This window comes from Mesoplodon bidens (genome assembly GCF_964165515.1).
Source record: "Mesoplodon bidens genome assembly, chromosome: 3".
Lineage (NCBI taxonomy): Eukaryota > Metazoa > Chordata > Mammalia > Artiodactyla > Ziphiidae > Mesoplodon > Mesoplodon bidens.
In genome coordinates this window covers 5,403,961-5,428,861 of record NC_138178.1, presented here as the reverse complement: position 1 = coordinate 5,428,861, position 24,901 = coordinate 5,403,961, and the positions used below count along the sequence as shown (strand labels likewise).

The 24,901-nt window shown below is 40.8% G+C and overlaps 1 protein-coding gene across 1 annotated transcript in view; it reads right to left on the bottom strand.

The window, feature by feature from the left end:
- The window catches only part of CUBN (cubilin), a 276,297-nt gene that overhangs the window by 111,109 nt on the left and 140,287 nt on the right, over positions 1 to 24,901 (bottom strand). The window contains exons 32-36 of the mRNA XM_081230089.1: positions 21,816 to 21,975; positions 19,879 to 19,992; positions 18,050 to 18,160; positions 16,522 to 16,650; positions 15,388 to 15,520 (exon numbers count right to left, since the gene is read on the bottom strand). Coding sequence (XP_081086215.1) covers positions 15,388 to 15,520; positions 16,522 to 16,650; positions 18,050 to 18,160; positions 19,879 to 19,992; positions 21,816 to 21,975 — 647 coding nt within the window. The remainder of the gene's footprint in view (positions 1 to 15,387; positions 15,521 to 16,521; positions 16,651 to 18,049; positions 18,161 to 19,878; positions 19,993 to 21,815; positions 21,976 to 24,901) is intronic.

Sequence of the window (24,901 nt, the reverse complement as noted above, 5' to 3'; positions counted from 1 at the left end):
TGGATTTAACGTGCAAAAATGGTGGGCAGGGAATGCGTGCTCACCAAAGCACATATGCAGAAAGAGTGGGACATATTTAGAAATCTGTGAGAGGTCTCGTTTGGTTAGAATACTGAGTACCTTTAAGAAAACATTAGAAGACATAGCTGTAGCAGTATGATGGGTTAATTTTGGGAGAACTTAAATGCCAATCAAAGGCATCTGTACTTAATTTCTGCAAAGGCAGAAAAAACATGGCATTTGCACTAAAACAGGCTAGTGTTCAAGCATGGCATATTCAACTTCTTTATATTCTGCAATTATGATGACATGGGGGAATGGAGGGTGGGAAATAAGATCTACCTCATGTAATTGTCATTAGTCACATATATAAAGAGTCTGGAACATGTAGATGCTAAATGAATGCCTTTAAAAATTGGCCTCGGACTTCCCTGGTGGCGCAGTGGTTGAGAGTCTGCCTGCCGATGCAGGGGACACGGGTTCATGCCCCGGGCTGGGAAGATCTCACATGCCGTGGAGCGGCTGGGCCCATGAAGCATGGCCGCTGAGCCTGCGCGTCCGGAGCCTGTGCTCCGCAACGGGAGAGGCCACAATAGTGAGAGGCCTGCATACCGCAAAAAAAAAAAAAAAAAAAATTGGCCTCAATGCTTAAAAAACTTGGATATAATCAAGGTAATATGGTGTTGGTGGGAGGGTAGACAAATAGATAAATGGAATAGAAGAGATGGTCCAGAGAAGGATCCACAAGTATAAAGCCAATTCAACCAAATTCACGGTGCCAAGTTTGGGCTTCAGAAGAGACTCTTAGGCTGTATTTGGAAATCACCTGTACGCATATGAAAATAGCTGAAAACATGGCTAGATTGGGGGTTTAGAAATGAAAAAGTGGGGAGTGATACATAGAGAGAGAAGAGATAAGAGCAGAAGCTTAGGGAACACCCATATTTTGAGTTCAGTGAAAGGAAGAGGAAGCAATAAACACAGGAACAGTGTGGAAAGTAGGATAAAAACAAGATCAGTGTCATGTCACAGAAGCCAAGAGAAAATTAAGGACAGAGTGATGAAGAGTGTCATATGACAGAAAGATCCAGGATTAAGAACAGGCTATAGCAGGGGTCTCCAACCCCCACACGGGTGAGCAAATGAAGCTTAATCTGCTGCTCTGCATCACTCCCCATCACTCACATTACCGCCTGAGCCATCCCCCCACCACCATCCCCGCACCAAGTCCATGGAAAAATTGTCTTCCACAAAACCGGTCCCTGGTACCAAAAAGGTTGGGGACTGTTGGGCTATAGGATTTGGTTACTCAAAGTAAATTAGTTACTTTTAAAGGAGCAGTTTTAGAGGGTCCACTATAGGATAATTTTTCACACATACTAAGAAGAAAATTAGATGATTTTTGGTGATTTCCATAAGACAATGAATTACAATAACAACAAGACAATAACAAGCTTCCTATAACACCCAACAATTAGAATTTATAAATTCTCTATATTTATATTTTTCATGTGCCCATTAACATGCATAAAAACGTATCAATATATAGTTGACAACACACCAAATCTCAGAAAATATTAAAACTATTAAAAAATATGTTCTCTGACCACTATAGAATAAAATTAGAACAGGCTAATAAAGAGATAACAAAAAGATCCTGCAATTTGGATATGCAAAATAACTTTTTATAAAAACCATGTGTTAAACAAATCATAATGGAAATTTAGAATATATCTAAGACTGAATGAGAGTGAACACATTATGTACTAAAACAGGCAGAGTTGAGCAGTAGAAGTGTGCTGGGCCCATAAAACTTAGGGAGTGTAGTCAAAGCATTATTTAGAGGGAAATTTATAGCCTTAAATGTTTATGGTAAAAAAGAACTAATACTAAGAAAAATGGACTAGATGTCTAATCCCAGAAGTTAGTAAAACAAAAAAACAAACATACAAACCACATAAAGGAAGTAGAAGAAATAACACAACATCTGAACTTAGTGAAATAAATGTAGGAAATACTAGAAAAGATTAAGAAACCAAAAGCTATTCCTTTGATAAGACTAACAAAGTATAAACCTCCAATAAGACTGACCAATAACAGAAGAAAGCTTAAGTGAGCAGTATTACTAATAAGAAAAGGACAAAACAACAGATATACTAGAAATTTTTTAAATTATAATGAAATTTACTAAAAACCTATGCCACTAAATTTGAACTTAGACAATTTTTATTAAAATACTATAACTAGTTGAAGAAAAAAATGGAAAAACCTAAAAATACCATTAAATCAAAAAATATCAGTATTAAAAATTGCCTGTAGACAAAAGGAAACAAATACCTGAGCCCAGATTATTTTATAGAGGAACTCTACCAAAGCTTCAATAAGTCAATATCCCAATCCTAATCTTGTGTAGATTGTAAAAAAAAATAGAAAAGAGGGGACAGGGTCCAACTTGTTTCATGAAGTTAATATAATCTTGGGAGCAAAATCAGTCAAGGAAGGTCAAAGAAAGAAAAAGTTTAAGTCAATCTCACTTAATGCAGATGAAAAATCTTACATAAAAGATTAGCTAAATCAATCCATCAATCTGTAAAATATGTAAATCTTAAAAAGGTTGGACTCACAATGGTTTAAGATGAAAAGATCTGTTACAACAATTCAACACACACACGTACACACAAAGATTTAAGGAGAAAAACAGATGCAAAAATATATGAAGGGAGAATCAGTGACAACTGCTGTAAAGCATTCGCTAAAACTGAACACCCATTAATCATAAAAACTCTTAGAAAATTAGGAATAGAGGGAAATTTTCTCAGCTGGATGAGAACTGCCCACCAAACACCTAGAGCAAATATACTTAGAGGTAAAAGTTTTTAAACATTTCTTTTAAATAAGAAACAACACAAGAAAGCTTGCTCATCACTTTGTTGCACAATATACCAAAGGGTTCTCCAGGGCAATAAGACAGGGAAAGGGGGAATGGTTGTAAGAATTGGAAAGGAAGTGCTATAAATCAATATTCAAGGGCACTCATTCATTCATAAATATCTACCGAGCACCTTAACATGTCAGGTCCTTTTCTAGGCACTGAAGATAAGTAGCAGACAAGAGACAAAATTTTTGGTGATTCTAGAGAATGGAACAGTGGCAGGATAAGATAATATGCAAATTTACAATGCTTAGTGTCAGTCTATTTATCTCTTGTAAAAATAAAATAGTGTGTGTGTGTGAAAAAACAAAACAAACAAAAAAAGATAATATGCAAAAATTAATAGGGTTTCCTTATACCAGCAAATGAAAATTTACAAGATGTAACTCAGTCAACACTCATTCAACAATACTTGTCTCTCTACTATATTGCCAAACACTGGGACAGGACAATGAAGAAAACAGACAATGTTCCTTCCTTCGGGGAGATTACATTCTAGAAGGAGAGATAGATAATAAACAAATAAATAGAAATATAATGAGGTAGTGATATGCTCTAGGAGGAAAAAACCAAGTGATTAAGGAGGGTTATTTTAGGTAAGGTGGACAGGGTACATTCATAATTTTTAAATAGGCGCCATTTTTAATAGCAACAAAAAATAAGATGCCTAGGAATAAATGTAACACGATATTTATAAGACTTTTATGGAAAAAATATGAAATTTTAGTGAAGGACATAAAAGAAGACTGAATAAATGGAAAGATACTCCAAGTTCAGTATGAAGAGTCAATAAAGATTCTCCCAAAATTAATCTATAAATTCAATGTATTTCCAGTAAAATCAGTAAGTATGATTGCATTTATGTAAAATGTAAAACAGAAAGCAATATTATGTAGTCTGTATGGAGACATGTATATATTATTGATATATATATATATATATATATATATATATATATATATAATAAAAGGATATACACATGCATAGATGTGATACACATAAAATTCAGAATATGGGTCACCTCTGTGATGAGAAGGTAAGGGAATGTGATGCTGCCCTGTAATATTTTATTTATTTAAAATTAATTTTTAAATAAAAAAGCAATTTAATTTTTTTAAAGTAAATGAAGTGAGTGCAAACAATTCTTTTTTTCAGAAGTAACTGAAAGAAATTTTTGCTGAGAAGAGGAAGGACAAGATAAAGAGAAGAAGAAAGAATGGCCTAGTAGGACTATAGAAAAAAACTATTGGGAAGGAAAAAAAAATGTCTCGAGAATAGAAAACTTACTTCCTTGCTGTGTATCTTTCACTCACTGCTCAACGTTATGTGAGCAAGACTTCACACGATGGTAAGTACAGCGCCCTCCCGGGGCTCTATCTCAGCTAGCAGGTTAGGATGCTTAAGGTACAGCTGACCAGCCTGGAGGTTCTGGGACCTCACTGCCCACTTTGGGTTCAACGTATCAGACACACCTCTGAGCCTTCACTGCCGACCAGAGCCCTGGAGCAAACCAGTCAGCTCTGCTCTGCCGCTGGCTTCTCAAGCCAGATACTAGCACTGGTAGGTCTCTAGCCAGACAGTGAGTCTGTGGCTCTCACAGTCTCACCAAGGTGTGTTATTACAGTGTAGATCATCTGGATCTATATTTCCGAGCACAGAAGAAATCAGGGAAGATCCACCTCAGGCTAAACAAACCACACATTTGTCTTACCTCCACTGTCCTCCTTGACAACTTAATGCCTCATGAGACAAAGTTCATATCTACAATCATTTCTGGCAAATAATTGTTCTGAATCCACCCTTAGAACAGTTGCCAGGTTTGGCTCTTACACTCAGGCTCAGCTTTATTATTATGTTCACCATAACATCATCCACAATGTACAATACGCTAAAATTGTGTTCTGATTTTCAGAAGAAGAAGCGGTGATCATTCTCCTCGGCAGGAGATTTATATGAAATTTTACCCCTAAATCTTTGCTACACAAAATGCTGCACGTGGTTTACCAGCATCAGCATCACCCCAGAGCTTGTCTGAAATGCAGCATCAGGCCCCACCAATCAACTGAATCAGAATACGAATTTTAACAAGATCCCAAGTGATCAACATGCACAATAAAGTTTGGTCCGGTGGTCTAGAAGATCACTAAGGGCAAGGCTTTTCTGTTTTTTGTACCAGACTGGTATAATCCAATGCTAAATGTCACAAAAGACATTTCATTAGAAAGGAGGGAAGGATGATACCTGTAAGAATCAAATTAGACTTTTAAAAAAGTTTTATTGTTCTTGGAAGTCTTTGGTTTAGTCCGGTTCATTTTATAAGCAAATCCATCCTCTCTCCAAACACTTTGGCTCAGATCTGCTGGTAAAAATATGATGTGGAACAAAAATAGTACAATCACTGTTTCTCATTATTTCATTTTGATTCTTGAACCTAGATCAATCGCATTTTAAAAGGACTCTGCCAGCATAAAATATATTTTCTGTTAATTCCTTTAAATATCTGTTTTATAAAAAAATTTCTTTTGGGGTTTTATTTCTCCCCCCTCCTTTTGTGTTATAGATGCAACCATAATTTCTCCAGCTTTTCTCCCTACTCGATTTCACCACCGTGTCCACAATCCAAACCCCATATTTTAGAACTTGACATATTCCATATGTTTTTCATATGCTTCTCACCCACCCCAGGGGAAGTTTCCAAGCACCCATCTGGATATAGTTTAAACCACAGCAGAAATAATTCAGAGGCCTGGCCATAAAGCCCTTCTCAGTATCATCCACATAGAGGGGAGCATCTTGCATTCCACAGATTATACTTTAAAAATAAAACTCAAGCAAGGAACACAAAATAATCAAAATTAACTTCTTATGGATGAGAAAGGAAAAAGATGAAGCATTAAGATTTGTTTATACAATAATCAGGATTTACTGTCCATTGAAGGTAAAATGAAGGAAACTGGCTTTTTGTGTTTATCTTCCACCCTCTAGGAGGAAAGCCCAGTGTTGTTCATTCGGATTTAACTCTGAACTGCCACACAAGATACTTTAGAAATGGCAGAGTGAGAGAATTTAACATTCATTGAACATCAGATGTGCATCAGCCTTGTGGTATACATTTAAAATTTAACATCTTTAATCATACCTATGGCCCTATATGGATATGATTATCCCCTATAGATGAAATGAATCTCTTTAGGTTTTAAACAAATAGCTTCTTAACATTAACTTATTAGTAACTTAACAAGACATGGGATCTTGTCTGTCTTAAACATTCCCAGTACCTGGCCCAGTTCCTGAGAACCACTGAACATCAGATTGTTCGAGAATATGAATGTGGTAAAGACCAAGAGGAAAAAGACCAGAAAAGCCCTTTGATCTAGCAATTATGAGGCCTATTAAGCCATGTGAAGGACTTTGGACTTTATTATAAGAACAAGGTTCATGGTTTATTCATCACTGGATATAAAACGTCAATTATGGGAGTAACATGTGCTTTATATACGAAGCATCTAGCAAGGGTGTAACAAGTGCTTATGTGTATAAAGTAGGGGCTTAATAAATATTTGTTGAATAAAGAAACATATATATATATAGTTAGATACATATGGTCATGTATATATATTTTTTTCCCATACAAAATGTGTGCTTTTAGTAAAGACAAAAGCAAACAAAACCTCTTTCCCACGTGGCAACTTAAACTTGTATTGCCTTTCAGGTGTTCAGAGGGTGTCTTTATTTTGACACAATGCCAGCTGGACCCTGAAGAGGCACTGTCTGATTGATAGGCTAAAAGAAAGTAACTTGAGATGTTTGAATGTGGTCCACAAATAGGACTTCTCTTTCATGTTTAAAAATCCATTCTCGATGCACAGAATGGCATGTGTAGAAGAGGAGCAAGACTTTTTTGAATAAGCAGAGCAGTGTCTCCAAAACAATCTTCTCTCCAAGCAAGTTACTTCTTATACTCTTTGCAAGACAGAATTATCAACCCCAACCAAAGCCCAATAATCTATGATACAGTAAAACAAATAACTTTTAATTTAAAATGGCAATTGAAATACCAATGTCTTGGGACTTCCCTGGTGGAGCAGTGATTAAGAATCCACCTGCCAATGCAGGGGACATGGGTTCAAACCTGGTCCGGGAAGATCCCACATGCCGTGGAGCAACTAAGCCCGTGAGCCACAACTACTGAAGCCTGCACGCCTAGAGCCTGTGCTCCACAACAAGAGAAGCCGCTGCAATGAGAAGCCCACACACCACAACGAAGACCCAATGCGGCCAATAGATAAATAAATAAATAAACAAATAAATAAATAAATTTATAAATACCAATGTCTTATCATCCAATATTTATTAAGCACTCATTACCAGTGTGGCATGTCACAAGTATCTCTCTACTGATGGGATTAAAAGGTCCCATTTCATTTACCATGTGCTTTTCACTAACAACTTCCAGAAAATATATTATTGTTGTTTAATTTAACCTAAGACCACTCAGAATGTGGCAGGATCCTACTGTTGATTGCATGTCCATAGTCCATATTCAAAAAGGCTTACAGTTCAACGAGGAACATGAGAGTGATTTTACAAATCCACCACTAAATTCTGTAAAACATTAATAAACAGATACCTCAGTTATACAACGCTGAGAAACCAGAAGAAGGAGCTCTCACACCCTGTGAAGGTAGCAGAGCCCAAGAGGAAGAAGAAAGACTCCTCTTCTTTCCTGGCATGGACTTAGCCAATAAGAAGCCATGGACTCTTTGTTTACTGAAGCCCTCCCAGCTTCCTTTTCCCTGTATAAAAGCATCCTCCTTCTCCTGCTGTGCAGGGACTTGCAGGGGCTCACCATAGGTGCAGACCCTGAATTGCAATTCTCTGCTGATCCTGAATAAACCCATCTTTGATGCAGAAATATCTGGCATTCTACTTATTTCAGATCAACCTTTCATTGGTTTGATAAGCAAACAGGTATGGTACCTACAAATCCAGCCCACTGTCACTCACTGTTTTTCTCGCCAACCCTGGAGTTTAAAGGTATGTCCTTCTCCTGGATCCGAGCTCACCCTCTCTTAGCGTTTGAAGCTCTCCAGGCTTTATTCGGAATCTGTTTCAAATCTTCATCTTTCTGGTCAATGCTTTGTTCTGTACATGAGTATTCACTTGGCACTTCTATCTGATTTGAGATCAGGCTGTTTCAACTGAAACTGGCTAGACTTCGACCCATTCCTTCAGGAGCAGGGGCTGTTTCACTGAAACTGTGCCAGTTTTTGTCCAGCCTTCAGCATATTCCTTTGCAAAGGGCTATTCTCTGGACACTGGCTGAAAAAACCTTTGGCCTGGCTCCTCTAGGACCAAGACGTTTCCTTAGAATTGGCTGTTATTCAGGCTTCCAAGCTGTTTGAATTGAGCTGTGTTGTAAAACGTTTGAAAATTGTTCTTTTACTTTAGAGAAAAACCTCTGAGAAATGGAAGCCCAGTTTTTGAGAGTACCCACACCCCCAACAGGGACTCTGGCAGATCTGACGTTTAAGACTAAAGTCCTTCCTCATGCACATTTCTAACTAAATGGACCAACCCGATCAAAGGCAATTTAGGATATCAATGGCCATTATGGGGAACTTTTGAAATCTCCAAACTTAACTTTCTTAGAACCAAAGTAGACTACAATAGCTCAAAAATTTCCAGAAATGAGTGGAATACTTAGTTTGGTATTTTGAGGCTTCCCAACATTATCTGGAGCCTAGAATTGCCTCTCTACAAAATAAGATTTTAAGGCTAACTGAGGCAAACATGATTAATGAGAGATAAAATGGCCCCCAATGCCTCAGGGTCTTTTTCCAGCACCATCTGGTCTCTCCATTGGCTCCTTATGGTCAGACCTCATCTCCAGGGCCATCTTCCTCCTTCCTCACTACATGACCTATGCCTCCTTTGTACTGCCAATTCCCCATACTAATTCCCTTAACGAGCTTCCCCATTTGAAACTCTTCCCATTCCTGTTTCCTCTGCACTTGTCAGAATATGTCTGTTTACAGCCACTATGGAGAACAGTATGGAGGTTCCATAAGAAACTAAAAATAGAACTACCATGTGACCCAGCAATCCCACTACTGGGCATATACCCTGAGAAAACCATAATTCAAAAAGAGTCAGGTGCCGCAATGCTCATTGCAGCTCTATTTACAATAGCCAGGACATGGAAGCAACCTAAGTGTCCATCGACAGATGAATGGATAAAGAAGATGTGGCACATATATTCAATGGACTATTACTCAGCCATAAAAAGAAACGAAACTGAGTTATTTGTAGTGAGGTGGATGGACCTAGAGTCTGTCATACAGAGTGAAGTTAGAAAGAGAAAAACAAATACCGTATGCTAACATATATATATGGAATCTTAAACATAAAAAAATGGTCCTGATGAACCTAGCTTCAGGGCAGGAATAAAGAGGTAGACATAGAGAATGGACTTGAGGACATGGGGTGGGAGGGGGAAGCTGGGGCAAAGTGAGAGTAGCATCCACACACATACACGACAGAATGTGAAATAGTCGGCTGGTGGGAAGCAGCCGCATAGCACGGGGAGATCAGCTCGGTGCTTTGCAATGACCTAGAGGGGTGGGATAGGGAGGGTGGGAGGGAGGCTCAGGAGGGAGGGGATATGGGGACGTGTGTATGCATACGGCTGATTCACTCTGTTGTGCAACAGAAACTGACACGGTATTGGGAAGCAATTATACTCCAATAAAGATCTATTAAAAAAATAAAATTAAGCCTTCTGAGAATCCAGAGGCTAAACCCTTAATTTTTTGTACTCCCTGGACTAAAGTTGAACTGCAATCCATAGTCAAAGTTTTTCCCAAAGTAACTGGAGATGCTCACAAATTGCTGGAAAATTTAATACAGTCATTCAAACTTGTCAAACTGGTTTCTCTGACTTATATCAGCTAGTTCATATGCTAGTCAGTGAAGGCCAGGCTCAGCATTGGATGAAAACCACTAATTGGGGGAAATCCTAAAAGGTCTCTAGAATTACAGCTGGGAGACCAGCCTGCTATCTTTTTTTTTTTTTTTTAAAGATTTAATTTTAATTTTATTTATTTTTTTGGCTGTGTTGGGTCTTTGTTGCTGTGTGTAGGCTTTCTCTAGTTGCGGCGAGTGGGGGTCACTCTTGGTTGCGGTGCGCAGGCTCCTTATTGCGATGGCTTCTCTTGTTGCAGAGCATGGGCTCTAGGCACTCAGGCTTCAGTAGTTGCAGCACATGGGCTCAGTAGTTGTGGCATGTGGGCTCTAGAGTGCAGGCCCAGTAGCTGTGGCGCACGAGTTTAGTTGCTCCGCGGCATGTGGGATCTTCCTGGACCAGGGATCGAACCCGTGTCCCCTGCATGGGCAGGCAGATTCTTATCCACTGCGCCACCAGGGAAGTGCCCAGCCTGCTATCTTATTAATATGATCAGGCTTGGCCAATCCCTAGGTGGCTTCATCAAGCAGTTCCTAGGGTTTCTCCGAAACCTGTTGATTGGAACAAAATCCAGGCATACACACAAAAATCTGATGAAACTGTTCATGGTTATTACAATCAACTTCAGGTTATTTTTAAAGAAAATTCTGGTCTTCCTTTAGATGTTGATTCTACCCAGGTACTTTTTAACTCTATGTTTATTAATGGGCTGAACTGAGACCTTTCCCTTCTAGGAAAAAGGACCAGGATGGAATGGGAAACTATATCTATTCCAGATTTAGTTAATGTGGCAAACCAGCTCTCTCAAACTCTAGATGAGGCACCTCAGAGGAAGACTGCCAAAATTCTTAATCTTCAACCCCAGCAAATGAAGGCTCCTAAATGAAACCAAAACCCTACTAATTTCTATTATTGCAAAGAGCCAGGACATTGGAAAAGAGGTTGTTACAAATTTAAGTGCTTCAGGTGCCTTCAGCCCTCTAACCAGCCTTTCAACATCCTCCCAATTCTCATTGATGGGGCTCCAAGGAACTACAGGGATTTTCCCCAATTCTCCCTCTTAGTTGGCATGGAGGAACATTTCTCTAGATTGGGGATGAAGCTCTTCCAGTCCTAACTGACACCAGAGCCACACTCTCGGTGCTCAACCCCATTACTATAAAGCAGCCTCTGCCTCTGATAGTACTAGAGCTGATTCTGGAAATACTTATCATTTGTCTCCACTGAATCAGCTACCACCTTCCTTATGGGCAAAATCTCCAACTTATGCTGGAGATTCGCAACAACAAAATTCACAACCTCCCATCGAGATTTAAGTAGACCCCTCAAAACCTCTTCCCAGAATTAATCAAAAACTTAAAAAAATATATCTTCAAGGCATAAAACCCCTAATAGAAAATTATAAGGCTCAAGGCCTCATAATCCCTTGTACTGTACTCTGAAACACTACCATTTTACTGGTGAGAAAACCTACAGGTCAAAGGTGAAGGTTTATCTAGGATCTCAAAACAATCAACAACATTGTTATCTCTTGACATTCTGTTGTTCCTAACCCTTATATGATACTGACATCTTTCCAACTGGAAGCAAATTCTTTACTGTAATTGATTCATGTAGTACATTCTCTAGTATTCCAGTTTATGAAGCTAGCCAATATCTTTTTGCCTTTACTTGGGAAGAAAAACAATGAACCTGGACCGTGATGCCTCAGGGTTCTACTCAGAGTCCTTATTTCTCAGGAATCCTGAAGGCTGATCTGGATGATACAAAATTCTCTAGAGATTCAACTACTTTGTTGCAGTAGGTGGATGATCTGCTTCTTTGCACTCCTTCTCAAGCCTCCTCACAGGAAGACTCCATCCACTTGCTAAAGCTTTTAGCCTTAAAGGGACCTAAGGTAGCCAAAGGAAAATTGCAGTTTGCCCAAACCCAGGTTTGATATTTAGGGTATCTGCTACCAGAACAAAGGCTATATCTAGATCCAGATAGACTTCATGGTGACCTAAGTTTCCCAAAACCCCAAACTAAGCACAACGGCAAAGTTTTCTCCAGCTAGTTGATTATTGCTGAAATTGGATTCCAAATTTCTCTCCTATGGCTAAACCTCTGTATGTTGTACTCAACAATAAAAACCTCAATGCAATTTTAAGAGAAGAAACAGATGACATAGTCTTCGAGGCCCTAAAGGAGAGTTTGGTGAATCCACCTGCCCTTGGGCATCCCAATGATCAGATTCTCTTTTTCCTTTTTGTATATGAAAAGAATGGGAATGCCTTTGGGGTACTAATCCCAAAACACAGGGACCACCATTGACCCATAGGGTATTATGGCCAGCAACTGGACCCTGTAGCATGGGGATATCCCCCTTGCCTTAAAGCCATTACAACCACTCCCCTTTTGGTTAAGATCACTGAGAAAATTATTGTGAGGTCCCTTTTAACCATTTTTGCACCTCATACAGTAGAAGTTCTGACTTCTCATCACACTCAACATTTCCCAGCCAGCCACCTCGCCTCCTATGAAGTCCTTTGGTTAACTGCTCCTCACATAACTCTCTTACATTGTAATAACCTTAACCCGGCTACTCCTCTTCCCTCCATCACCAGCAAAGTCCCTCCTGACGCTTAACACTGGTGCACCACCTCCTGACTCCTCAGGATGATCTACAGGGAATTCCACTGGGTAATGCTGACTTCTCATGGTTCACTGATGGTTCTCATTTAAAAGGTGATAATGGCAAATACAGTTCTAGGTATGCTATTAAGACTCCTTTTGATGTTGTTGACGCAGCATCTTTACCTGTGGTTACTTCAGCCCAGACTGAATCACATGCTTTTACATGGGCTTATACTTTAGCCAAGGACAAAACTGCCAATATTTATACTGATAGTAGATGTGTTTTTGGAGTAGCTCATAATTTTGGAATATTGTGGAAGCAATGTGGCTTCCTTACGTCCAGTGGGAAAAAAATTTTAAGATGGCCCCTGTGTTTAGGAATTATTGGATGCAATAATTTCACCTGCCACTTTAGCTATTATTAAGATTCTGGGGTATTCTGAACTTGACTCTCTGGAAGCTAAGGGAAATCACCTTGCTGATATTTCTGTAAGGAATGTTGCCCTTAAAGGGACCAATAGCAGCCAAACTTCTGTCTTGGTCCAAAGGGAAATGTAGAAAAACTGGCTAGAGAAGCCCAGCAATCAGCCTCAGAAAAAGGAAAACAAGATTGGAAATTCAATAACTGTTGGTTTGATAAAAAGAGAACGCTCTGGTTTGCATCAAAGAACAACCTATTCCCACCCAACACTCTAAAACTCCCACTCCTCACCGCTGTACATGCATTAAACCATTGTTCTACTAACAGGATGATAGCCTTCATGAATCAGTATCAGAGGTGAAACATTAACAAGGCTGAAAAAAGTGCCAACCCTCACTTGTCCCACTTGTCCCCACTTGTCCAAAGCAGAACCAGGGAAGCCTGTTCGTACTGCTCCCAGACATTGGATATTGCCTAATGGACAATTCAAGCTCTGGTAAGTGGATGTCATACAATTTCTTCCTCTAACGGATATAAATATGTTTTGGTCATGGTCCATATGTTTTCACACTGGACTGAAGGCTTCCCTTGCAGACAGCCTACTGTCTCTGCTGTGGCAAAAGGCCTTTTGGAAAAGATGATCCCTTCTTGAGGAACTCATCTCAAACTTCATAGCGATCAAGGAATCCATTTTACTGGCCAGGTACTTTGACAAGTCTGCTCTGTTTGGCTAGTTTTACAACACTTTCACTGTGCTCACCACCCTTATTCCTCTGGTTTAGTCGAACACACTAACAGCATCATCAAGACTCAATTGGCAACATTTAGAGAGGCCCTCCAAACACCTTGGTCAAAAGCACTGCCATCTGTCCTTCCAAATCTTGGATCTTCTGCTTTTGGAACTCATAAACTCTTACCATTTGAGATAGTCACATAATTTCCAATGCACTTGGGTTCCCACTTCTTTTGATACACAACTGATAAAAGGAGAGATATTCCAACATTGCAAAGGATTAATTGCCTCTATTAAAAATAACCATGCTTTAACAGAGCAATCTTTTCATAGTGTACCCTTGAGAGATGAAGACATTAAGCATCACATCTTGCAACCTGGAGATTTTGTCTATTGCAAAAGAGTCCTCCAGAAGAACTCACTTCAACCTCATTGGAAAGGTCCCTATCAGGGACTGCTAACCAACCCTTGTGACACCAAGCTCTGAGAAATAGACTCTTGGATTTATGTAGCACACCTAAAGAAATCACTGAACACTGATTGTACCTGTACATCACCTGGTGACCTGAAAGTAACGATTTTCTGGAATTGAAGCAGACGACATCTGACGAGACAGCTTTCCCAAGATATACTTTTGAGGATGACATAAGGCTTCAGATGATCTCCAATGTCTATGATCTTGATATCATATGGACTTTAGATAAAAAGCACCTGAGAGTTCTCCCTCCTACCCCTCCTTATTACACAGACGTGACCTTAATAGACTTTCAATCTGTTCACTTTCCCTCCGACATGAGATACTATACCAGGAACGGTCCTTCCTGACATTGACACACAAAAATCCACCGAAACTAGAAACCCTGACTCTAGATCAGCAATGATTTCAGAGAAAGATTATGATCAAAAGGGGGAAATGTAAAAAATTAATAAACAGAAACCTCAATTAAATAGAGTCAGGATACCAAAAGGGGGAGCTCTCATGCCCTGCAAAAATAGCAGAGTCCAACAGGAAGAAGAAAGACCTCTCTTCTTTCCTGAAGGGCTCAACCAATGAGAAGCCTTGGATTCTCTGTTTACTATAACCCTCTAAACTTCCTTTTCTTCTTTATAGAAGTGTTCTCCTTCTCTCACAATACAGGGACTTGCACATGTCTTGCCATGGTTGCAGACCCCAAATTGCAATTCTCTGCTGATCCCAAATAAACTCATCTTTGCAATTTCCTGTTGATCCTAAATAAACCCATCTTTGCAATTCTCTGCTGATACCAAATAAACCCATCTTTTCTGACAAAGGTGGATTAGCATGGGGATAAGACATGAGGGTAGAGAAGGCTTAATTGAGATGGGGATTTCTGCTGGAAGAAAGAATGTTAGTGATGCTCTGAAAGAATCTAAATGTTCCTAATTTTGAAAAACAAGATAAAATTAATGTTATCTGAAAATGAGAATTCTAAAAATTAATGTACCAAGAGCTCAGGCATGTACTCTTGGTAATGTTAGGCAGGACTCTAAAACCACTGCAAGAGAATTTTAATGCTATTTATAACCTAAACTATGACTAAAACAGAGGAAATAAGGAAACAGACTTCCTGAAGTTCCCACCATATTCTCTAACGGTTGTTTGGACAAGTATGCTATTAGTTGTCCATCCTATTAGTAACACTGCTTCCTTCCTGCAGATTCATTCTCCCTGCAACAATATACCATTAAAAAGGATTTACATAAAAGACAGCTGGAGCTGGTTGCCAGGGGAACTGACAATGTTCCAGACACATTCCACATTAGAGGGATAAATTTCTGGGTAGCCAGGGCTGTTGAAGATGCCTTCAGCCATGTGGAAGATGCCACCACAAGCTAGAAGAAAAGAGAAACAAAGTGAGTGGCAGAGTAAATATTGAATACAAGACACCATAAGATAAAGGAGAAAGAACACTAGGAGAGCTGTTAGCAGTGTCAAAGGATGTGCCATTTTCATTTCATAGTAAAAAAAAAATCCATATCATATATAATAAGGAAAAGATTCTGAAACCTGAAAACTAAAAGCCACAGGGTATGGTGGATTAGAAAGAATCTCAGTAGTTTCTTTCCTAAAAGCCTTTTCTCCCTGTGAACTCTAACTTTATGTAATGAAAGACTCATTTTAATTCTGTAGTCCCTCAGTATTTCTGACCAGGATGATTTTCACCCCTGGCCTAGAACAGAAGGCGGTATTTCAGCTTTTCCTTCTCAGGAGAGCACGGAAACATGCACAAATCTCCTTGGTGTTCTAAGGCTTTTAGCTGCTAATAACAAGGAAGCCAGCAGCATTCTCCTGGCTAAGAGCCCCAGCACTGGGTGCCCCTCTTTCCCCTCCTCCCCATAAGCCACCATCCATCCTGCATCAGTGACAACAGCCAGCCCTGCCCAAGCGCAGCTGTGAGGCCAGGGAGACTAAAGAAGAGCAGTTGTCCACCCGTAAGAGATGCCATCAGACACTGTCCATCAGGGGCTCCCTTAACAAACATATCATGAAGGAGAACAAGGAGACACCGACAAGCAAGTCACCCAAGATCATTCCAACCAGTTCTCCCCACTTCCAGAGCTCATCCGTGTAGCATTAGTCACAATTGCCAAGGTATGGGAACAACCTAAGTGTCTGTCGATGGGTGAATGGATAAAGAAGGTGTGGTATAGAGTTCACTACTGTTAGACTTTACAAGCATGTTAACCTAATTTGAAAGACAGTAAGGTTAGCCATAGAGGTGATCTAGGAAACTAGCTCCGAACGCTGAATGTACAAGAATCCCAAATAATAAACCAAGGATTTTCTACACATTTCTCTTAACCTAGTAGCACCATTTGCTAACATTTCTTACCTGATGTTGATGCAGCATATGTGGCGTGGAAACCACCAAAATTCGCTGTAGAATCCGAGACGAACCTCAGTGTCAGAGCATTGCTGAAGGAAGTGATGGGGTGGGGCATGGAGGGGCCACAGTATCGGCCTAAATAATGAAGACGATGACAAGGAGAATGAATGATGACAAGTAAACACGTATTTTACTAGAATCACAAGCGACCAAAGCAAACAGAAGAAAACACTATTAGGAGAAACACTTAAATCAGGGTCAGTGTTGGGGATGATGCCTGATAATTCAAAATAAGCTATGAATACAAGCATAGGGGAGATGATTTATGAGCATGGTAAAGAATGTTAGGGGGAGGAAGAGTAATACGGATGACCTCCAACTGCAACTAATGCTAAACGCTCCAGTGCCGTAGGGACCTGCACAAGTAAACGCGCTAATACTTAAAAGCAACACATAAGAGCAGAGAAGCCTGTGGATGTTGGAACCAAAACACCTGGATTCAACTCCTGGCTCTGCCACTTACCAGCTACGTGACCTGAGTCAAGTTACCTAGGTGCTCCGTGCCTCAGTTTCCCCACTTGAGAGAGGGGAACGTTGATAACCATGAAATCCTATATCATAAGGGTATGAGGATTAATGGAGTTACTGTTTATAAAGTTCTTAGGATAGCACTCAGCACAGGCGTTATATACGTGTCCATTAAATAATACAGCCTCAACCTCAGTTAAATGCCTACAGACAAAAATCTCAAGGAATACAATCAGAAGTCTGCAGAGAGCACAGAGTATTTCTCAATTGCCTGTTACCATCGCAGGCACTGTTCTGGGCACCGGGAATAAAGCAATGAGCAAAACAAAGTCCCTTCTCTGATGGAGCTTGTCTTCTAGTGCAGGATGAGGACCTTGGATGACAAAGCTCAAGCCCTCCCAACTCAGGCACTGACACTGTCCCTAACTAAGGCCCTGACACTACTCCTAACTCAGGAGTGACTCATGGAGAATGTTTAAATAACCTGAGATTATTTTGCTTGAGAACATTTCCGAAAGTATTTAGCAGCCATCCCTAATTTTTACTGGGATGTTTTACAAACAGAACTCTAGATTACCTATCTACTATCTATCTGTCTCTCTATGTGTTATTTTGTTTCCACTGAGGACAAAGCCTAAAGAAACATATGCTCAATTTGAATACGAGCACTGTGGTCAAATGTTAATGGGAAATTTCTCCAAGAATGCTACTTAATGCTGGAATGGACTGCAGTTCACTACTGTCTAAAGCAATCGCAACTCTCGATTAAAAAAATATATATATATATATATATAAACTCTTCGTGTCCTTGAATATGAACAAGCTGAGCTTCTTGAACACCATACTACATCCTGCGTTCTTAGCCTCTCATTATCTTTTCATGGCTTAGGCTGCTCTTCATAGTTACTGGAAACATTCTAACCTGGAATGACAGCATATACACATGTAAGCACAGAAACTGTAAAAAGCCAAGGCCACAGATGTGAGCGAGTGGGCGCGGCAGTACCTCGGGGCGGCGCGTCATCGTGGCTGCCGTCCAAAATCTCTAAAAAGTCTCGGGTACACGTTGTGCTGCTTTCAAGCCCAAAGCGGCTAAAGGAGAGGGTGATGTGACTGACTGAAAGGGAAAAAGAGGAGCTCTTTTCATAACGTTCTGGCAAACAAAACACACAGGGAATGACATCTCACCTCTGATCCTTTCTCCTGCTGGTTCTCCAGCAGGGAAGCCATGAATCTGGCAGATGTGCACGGGGCTGGGGGTGCGGGGTGAAGAGGAAAAGTAACAACCGCTCTGCTAAAAGCTTTCCTTTGAAGAGTAATTGAATCCATGCTTTTGAAAATGTCTGTAGATTCTGAAACGCTGGGACTGGGAAGAGAACCCTTGGAGAACCCTTGGGTCAGTTTATTTCATGGACGATGGGGAATGGATCCACTGTTGCTGTGTTCCTCTCAGAAGTATTTTTCTTAGTAGTTCCCTTAAAGTCTGATTCTTTACCTGTGCTTGTAAATAAGACACATTTGCCTCTCCAGCACACGTATCCTAGCATTCTCAGCGTTACTTTAAGGCCAGAACTGGGGAAATGGAAGTTCATTCATTTATAAAGAGGGCTTTGAATTAACTTGCAGAAAGGTACGTGCCTGGGTACATTTTCCTTTTGTTTTCTTCCAGGGTCCCAAGTCTTCAGAATAGGATCCTTCCCTATTGCTGTCTTTACACCAGTGACCTCTTTCATCTAAATGCTTTACAACTGTTTGCAAGTGATCCTTAGGTGCAAGACTGTGGGACTCGAGGCAGGGGACTTCTTTATTCAAGGCTCAGTTCCTGGCTACTTTCTTTGCCTAAGGATTACATCACTGACTCCCAAATGACAGGCAGGGCAATAAAGATACCCTTCTGTTAATGCTTAACATGCCTAGGAAAAATGTTAGAGAATATTTAAGCCAAACTCTTCTTTTTTTAGATTAGCTAATGGGGCCTCATCAGCATAAGTGACTTTCCTATTATCACACAGGTCATTAATTAGAGAGCGGAGTAAAGAACTTAATGCCTTTCCCACATTATGTCTGAAATCAATTTTTCCTGAAAACCTCAAGGAAGGGCGGGGCTCATTTGAAACGGGATTCATAATGGCCCTGGGGTCACCCTCTTCGCAGTCATTGTGCTTGAGTCCTTAGGGGTCTCCCCACTTTCTCTGTCAAATGTGGACAGTAATCCTTACTACCAGATTGTTACCAGAGCAGAAAATAAGATTCTAGGATTCTAAAAAGAACACAATGTAAGCACATATTAAATGTTTCTTAAGGCTTATGCTGGGATTTTTTAAAAATACGTGCATCGCAGGAGAGACCAGGTTTTATAATTAACTTCCACCTTGATTGAAGACCAATACGTTCATGGCACTCCATCTCCAAACTATGAGTTATTAATTTTCCAGTCTATGGTTCTTATTGTTCATGTATTCACTTAGCAACTGCCTTGAGCATCTACTACACTCAAGGCACAGGTGTCAAAAACTATTTATTTATCCACTAGTTTTGCTTACCCCCAATCTCGCACGCCCGTCATTTCAACTAGGTTATAGGTTTTTGCTTTGCTTCGTTTCCTCTGCTAGGCCTTGAAATTTAAAAAATAATTAAATGAAGAATAAACAGTAAAAGTGACTTCCTACCAGATTAGGAAACGCTTGTTCTTGTGCATAGCAGGAAATGGGGCTTCCAAAAACAGGAGAGGAAGGCCATCAATTGTTGCCACCGAGGAGATAAGGACATGAGTCATAGCTGGACTTTCCCACAGACACCAAGCGTCCCGGATTCTTTTTTATTTTTGTTACTTACACGGAGGCTGGGCTTGAATTATCCAGCTGCAGTTCTGATTGTTTGGATAGTTGGCAGGGAACAGGGGAGAGGATATCGTATCAGCGGAGTCGGTGAGGATGTGGTCGCCACAGGCTGAGGGACACACAAGCACACACACGTCACACACTTTTGATTTCTGCTGACTCTCCAAAACAATTATTTGAAGAATGAAAGCATAAATGATGTTTCCTTATTTCTAAAAGGCATGTCAAGGAAGTTCTCTGCCAAGAAAGCTGCACATAAACCATGAGAAAGTGGCAACAGACTCTACATTTATAACAGTATTCTTCAGTTACAGGAAGTGGGGAGTGGCACGGAACAACAGATTCAATGGCTATGAACTGCCTGAATCACTCAACAAAACGCTGGCATTGGTTCACTTACTCGGCCCACTTGCAAATTACAGACACAGGGATAATCTCTTTACGACTGACTTCTTTTTTAGGAAAATAAATATTCAGTTGAAAGAGACTTCATAAGGGCGGCTGTGTGTCATCAGGGACGTGCAGAGCCCTGTGGGAGTAGAAGACGGGGGGTGTACAAGGCATCTCATGGCGCAGACAGCGCTGAAGGAGGATTTGGGGGGCGGGGAGGGAGAGTGGCCCAGGGCGGCCCGGGCAAAGACAGAGGAGGGCAGGGGCTGCACCACACGCGCTTGGCTGAAGCAGGGGGCGAACGAGGAGGGTCGAGCGATGCTGGAAAAAGAGCAGGGCAGGTTCTGTGCCCGTGCGGAACATGCAGAGAAGCCTGGGCTCCACGCCCTGGTCGGTGTGGGGGCAGGACAGACCACGGAGCACTGAAGGTCAGGATCAGGACTCGCTCCTGCACGTTGACCTTGGAGGAATATGGGAAAAGGGCAGGTGAGACCAGGAAGCTGCCACAGCAGCCCAGAGAAGACCCGCTGGGGACTTCTTTGCTATGAAGCAAAACGTAAGTGATTAATTAAATGAAAAGAAAGAGTGTTCAGAAGCTGTTCTTTCTTTGAAAGAACTTCGCAGTCTGGCTTGCTCCAAAGCCTACAGTGCACCTTGGGGAGACCTCAACCCAGAAACTCTTCCTAGCCAGGGCTCTTTACTGCAGAATCCGGGCAAGCAAGTCCACTGAAACAGATGAAATGACTAAATAGACCACACTTGTTTGAAATGACAAGGATCCTCCCAATAAAAATCAGAGGCGTATTAAGGGGACAACAACCCGTCCAGCTCTGGGTTCCATCTCTGACAGTGGAGTAAAGGGTCAATCTCTAAAATTCCCTGATGAAAGGCAATGGGTGAAAAGGTCTAGTAGGAAGTGGTGCTTTAAGAAAAAAAAAAATGGGGAATTTCCTGGCGGTCCAGTGGTTAGGACTCAGCGCTTTCACTGCCGTGGCCTGGGTTCGATGCAGGCCGCATAGCGTGGCTAAAAAAAAAAAAAAAAAAAGAAAAGAAAAAAGAAGAAATCAATGGAAAACAATACTGATTCTTCAGATGGAGGGCAACCACTACCTTGAGGGTTAGAGGGTTAGAACCTGACTTTATATTACAAGAAAGTCTTGTAATTTATAGTAGCGTATCTCTTAGCTTAAAACTTTGGATAAATACTAGATAATATATCTGTGAATAAATGAATCTGGATAAACACTTCTTTAATAGTGTCTCTAATATTAAAGGCACTTTTAAGTGTTATTCTGAAAATTTGCTTGAGAGATACAGAGAGCCCAAGGAAGTTCACGTCACCTAAGTTAGACAAAGGAAAAGTTAAAAGTATCAACAGTTGGAATCATTGCAAACCACGGTTCCTTTGTTCTACCTAAATTGTCGCATGTTAAGTAGAAAGCTGGGACCGATTTCTGAGGACGGTCTCATTTTACTGCAGCACCAAGAGGGGCACTTAAGAACAGATGGTTTGTGCTTCCGGGAGACCCACGCGGAACTTGCCTTGTCTGAAGTGAGCGCGGAACCCCCGGCTCTGTCTGGAAGGGCCAGACTGAAATCGCAGGAAGAGGCTGTTGCCCGAAGAGGTGAAGGGGTTCCTCAGCTGCTGTCTTCCACACACACCGGCAAGGAGAGGGGCTGCAGAGCTTAAACCATCAAATGCCTACAAAGAAAGACAACAGAGAACACAGTGGTTCAGAACCTCAGATCTGCCTGTACAAGGCGCCTGTTCCATGGAGTACCTGCACCTCGGTGACCTAGCAGAAAACACATTTGCTGGAATCCAGTGCTTCATTTTATTGTCCTGTCACTCAGGTCCATTGGAGTGTCTGAGTCTTTGGTCATATCTAGGAAAACTGTAGGGATTTCAGCAGGAGTTTCTGTGCCAGAGAAACTCGCCATTAGATCCCTGGCTGTCTTTATAAATGCCATGCCTTTCCCTGCTTTCTTTCTCTCCTGACTCCAGGGCAGTTACATCATGGGCCATGCTCACATGTGCTGATACAAGAATGAATATGGAGCAAATGCATAAGAAATAATGAGGAGGAATCATTTGTTTTCAGAAACCCAGCGTTTGCTGGAACTTTATGCTCTTCATGGGGTCATGGTCAAGAGGAAGAGAAATGGTATAATTCTTTCAAATGACATAGTGATGTGAGGCTGATTTAGAAAATTACCTCATTATTTAAAAAAATATATTGGGCTCTGTGCTGCCCAGTTCTGTGCTGGGACTTAGCTGACCTTCCATATGTGCCAGTGGAACAGAGTTTACATTACAGACCCCCAAAACTGCTGTACTCGTGTGTGAAATTGAAGCTTGCGCATTTCCTTGGGACTCTGTGTGTCTGGTGTGAATCTCTGAAGGCTCTTATGTGTAAACCAGGGGGAAATGAGTTCTTTGTCTCTGGACGATGATAATAATGACAGCAACCATTCACTAAATGTTTTCTAGGAGCCAGGAACTGGATTCAGCCTTTCACATATACTATCCAGTTTCCTCCTCCCCAGATTCCCTCTGTTTTCAAGAAGAGGATAACGGATGCACAGAGAGCTCACTGATGTGAGCAAGACACACAGTTCCTAAGAGGGAGCAGGACGTGGTGAACCAGACAGCTAGGTTCTGGAGTCCAGAATTAAACCTTCCGTTTTGTCCAATGCAAGATTTCAATTAAGCAAGATAGATGCATCAGCTGGCCAACCACCAGGGTGGGAGTAAAAGTGTGAGGTTAAAATATGACTGTTTCATGCAAAATGAATTGCCATTTACATTTCATAAGAAAGCCCTGGGAGAAAACAGAAAATCAGGAACTTAATACAAGGAAGGTACACACTAATGACTTTAGAATACCTAGTGATGATTACAATCAGTGTTCTCTTTAGCACGTAAGTATGACTGGGAGGCTATTCTCAGTTTAATTTATATGAGCACATGAGTCAAACATCAATAGGATTTTTAACTCTCTAATGAGGGGGCGAAAACTTTTACAATAACGAATTTCATATAAATGCTCTGGAGCATCACTTCTTTTTTCTTTTTCTTTGTTTCCCTCAATGTCCTAATTTTAAAATCTATATATCCAATAAAACTTTAAAACTGATTTTCACTCAACATTTAAAGGTTGATTAAAAACTAAATTATAGGGCTTCCCTGGTGACACAGTGGTTGAGAGTCCACCTGCCAATGCAGGGGACGCGGGTTCGTGCCCCGGTCTGGGAGGATCCCACGTGCCGCGGAGCGGCTGGGCCCGTGGGCTGTGGCCACTGAGCCTGCGCGTCCGGAGCCTGTGTTCCGCAACTGGAGAGGCCGCAACGGTGAGAGGCCCGCGTACCGCAAAAAACAAAAACAAAAACAAAAAAACTAAATTATATATTCTCAACCAATTCAAAATATAGTTTCCAATCTAGTGTGACTGCCTCTTTTGAATACCTTGCATACCTTAAATAGGAGCCAAAACCACACACAAACCATCATTACACAACCTCTTATACTACATTTACACTGCAAACTACTCTCAAATATTACCACCATTGGTTTAATCCAAGATTTATTTATCTCTGTACTTGGTTTTAAACTTTCCTAAGGTTATAGCTATAACAACCTAGGATTTCAGTAATGTTATATTAATACTATCTTGCTTTAAAGAATACCCTCTTAGAACATCTGGGGTCCAGGGGTCTGGGGAATATGGCAATTGACCCTCGGTCAAGACTGCTTGTACAAGACTACTTGCTTTTCTCAAGGTGATTGGTTTGTTTGCTTAAAAGAGCATTTCTTAAACTTTAGTGGAACATGGGTTCTATGAGGTTTATAGACATCCCCAACAAAAACAACAAACAACACCCAACGATACACACACATTCAGAGGATTTTTACAAGTCCATGAACTCACAAAGGCAAGACTCCTCTAGCTTCCTTTATTTCTCTCCAAATTTAGAGGGCTAGGGAGTAAGTAGATATTGTTCCTTCCCTTTCTAAGTTGTCTTTTTCTCTCTGAATGGTTGAAATCCTCTTAAGGCAAAATAAGGAAGGTAGAAAGTGAAGGCGAAAGTCATTCAGAAAGTCACATGAATGAACCATTTCCCTGGAGGTTCTTTAAAAGAACACATCTTCTAGGAGGTCTACATGTTTCCAGCCCCTCCTACCCCCGAGATCCTGGAAACACAGGACTCTGGCTGAAATTCATACACCTGGGGCATTACTTCACAAGGAACAGATCCAAGATAGAAGGTTTCCAATGTCCCTAAATCAAAATTATATACCAATGTCACCCTACATTTGGTTAGCATGTTGTAATTTTACAAGCACCAGTGCAAACATCTCTAAAACTAGTCCTCAACAGCATGTGATGTTTTTCGTTTTTTTTAGTGAAGAAAGTGAGACTTCACAAGTGTGCTAGCTATTAAACTATTGTCTCATCCAATGGGAGCCAGTGACCCAAGATCACGGAGCTAGTGACCCAAGATCATGGAGCTAGTGACCCAAGATCACGGAGCTACTGAGGAGCAGAACCAGGAACTTAATTCTTCTCTCTCCAAATTCTATATTATATCATGTTACTTCTCTTTACAATGTGTATGATAGTTATTAA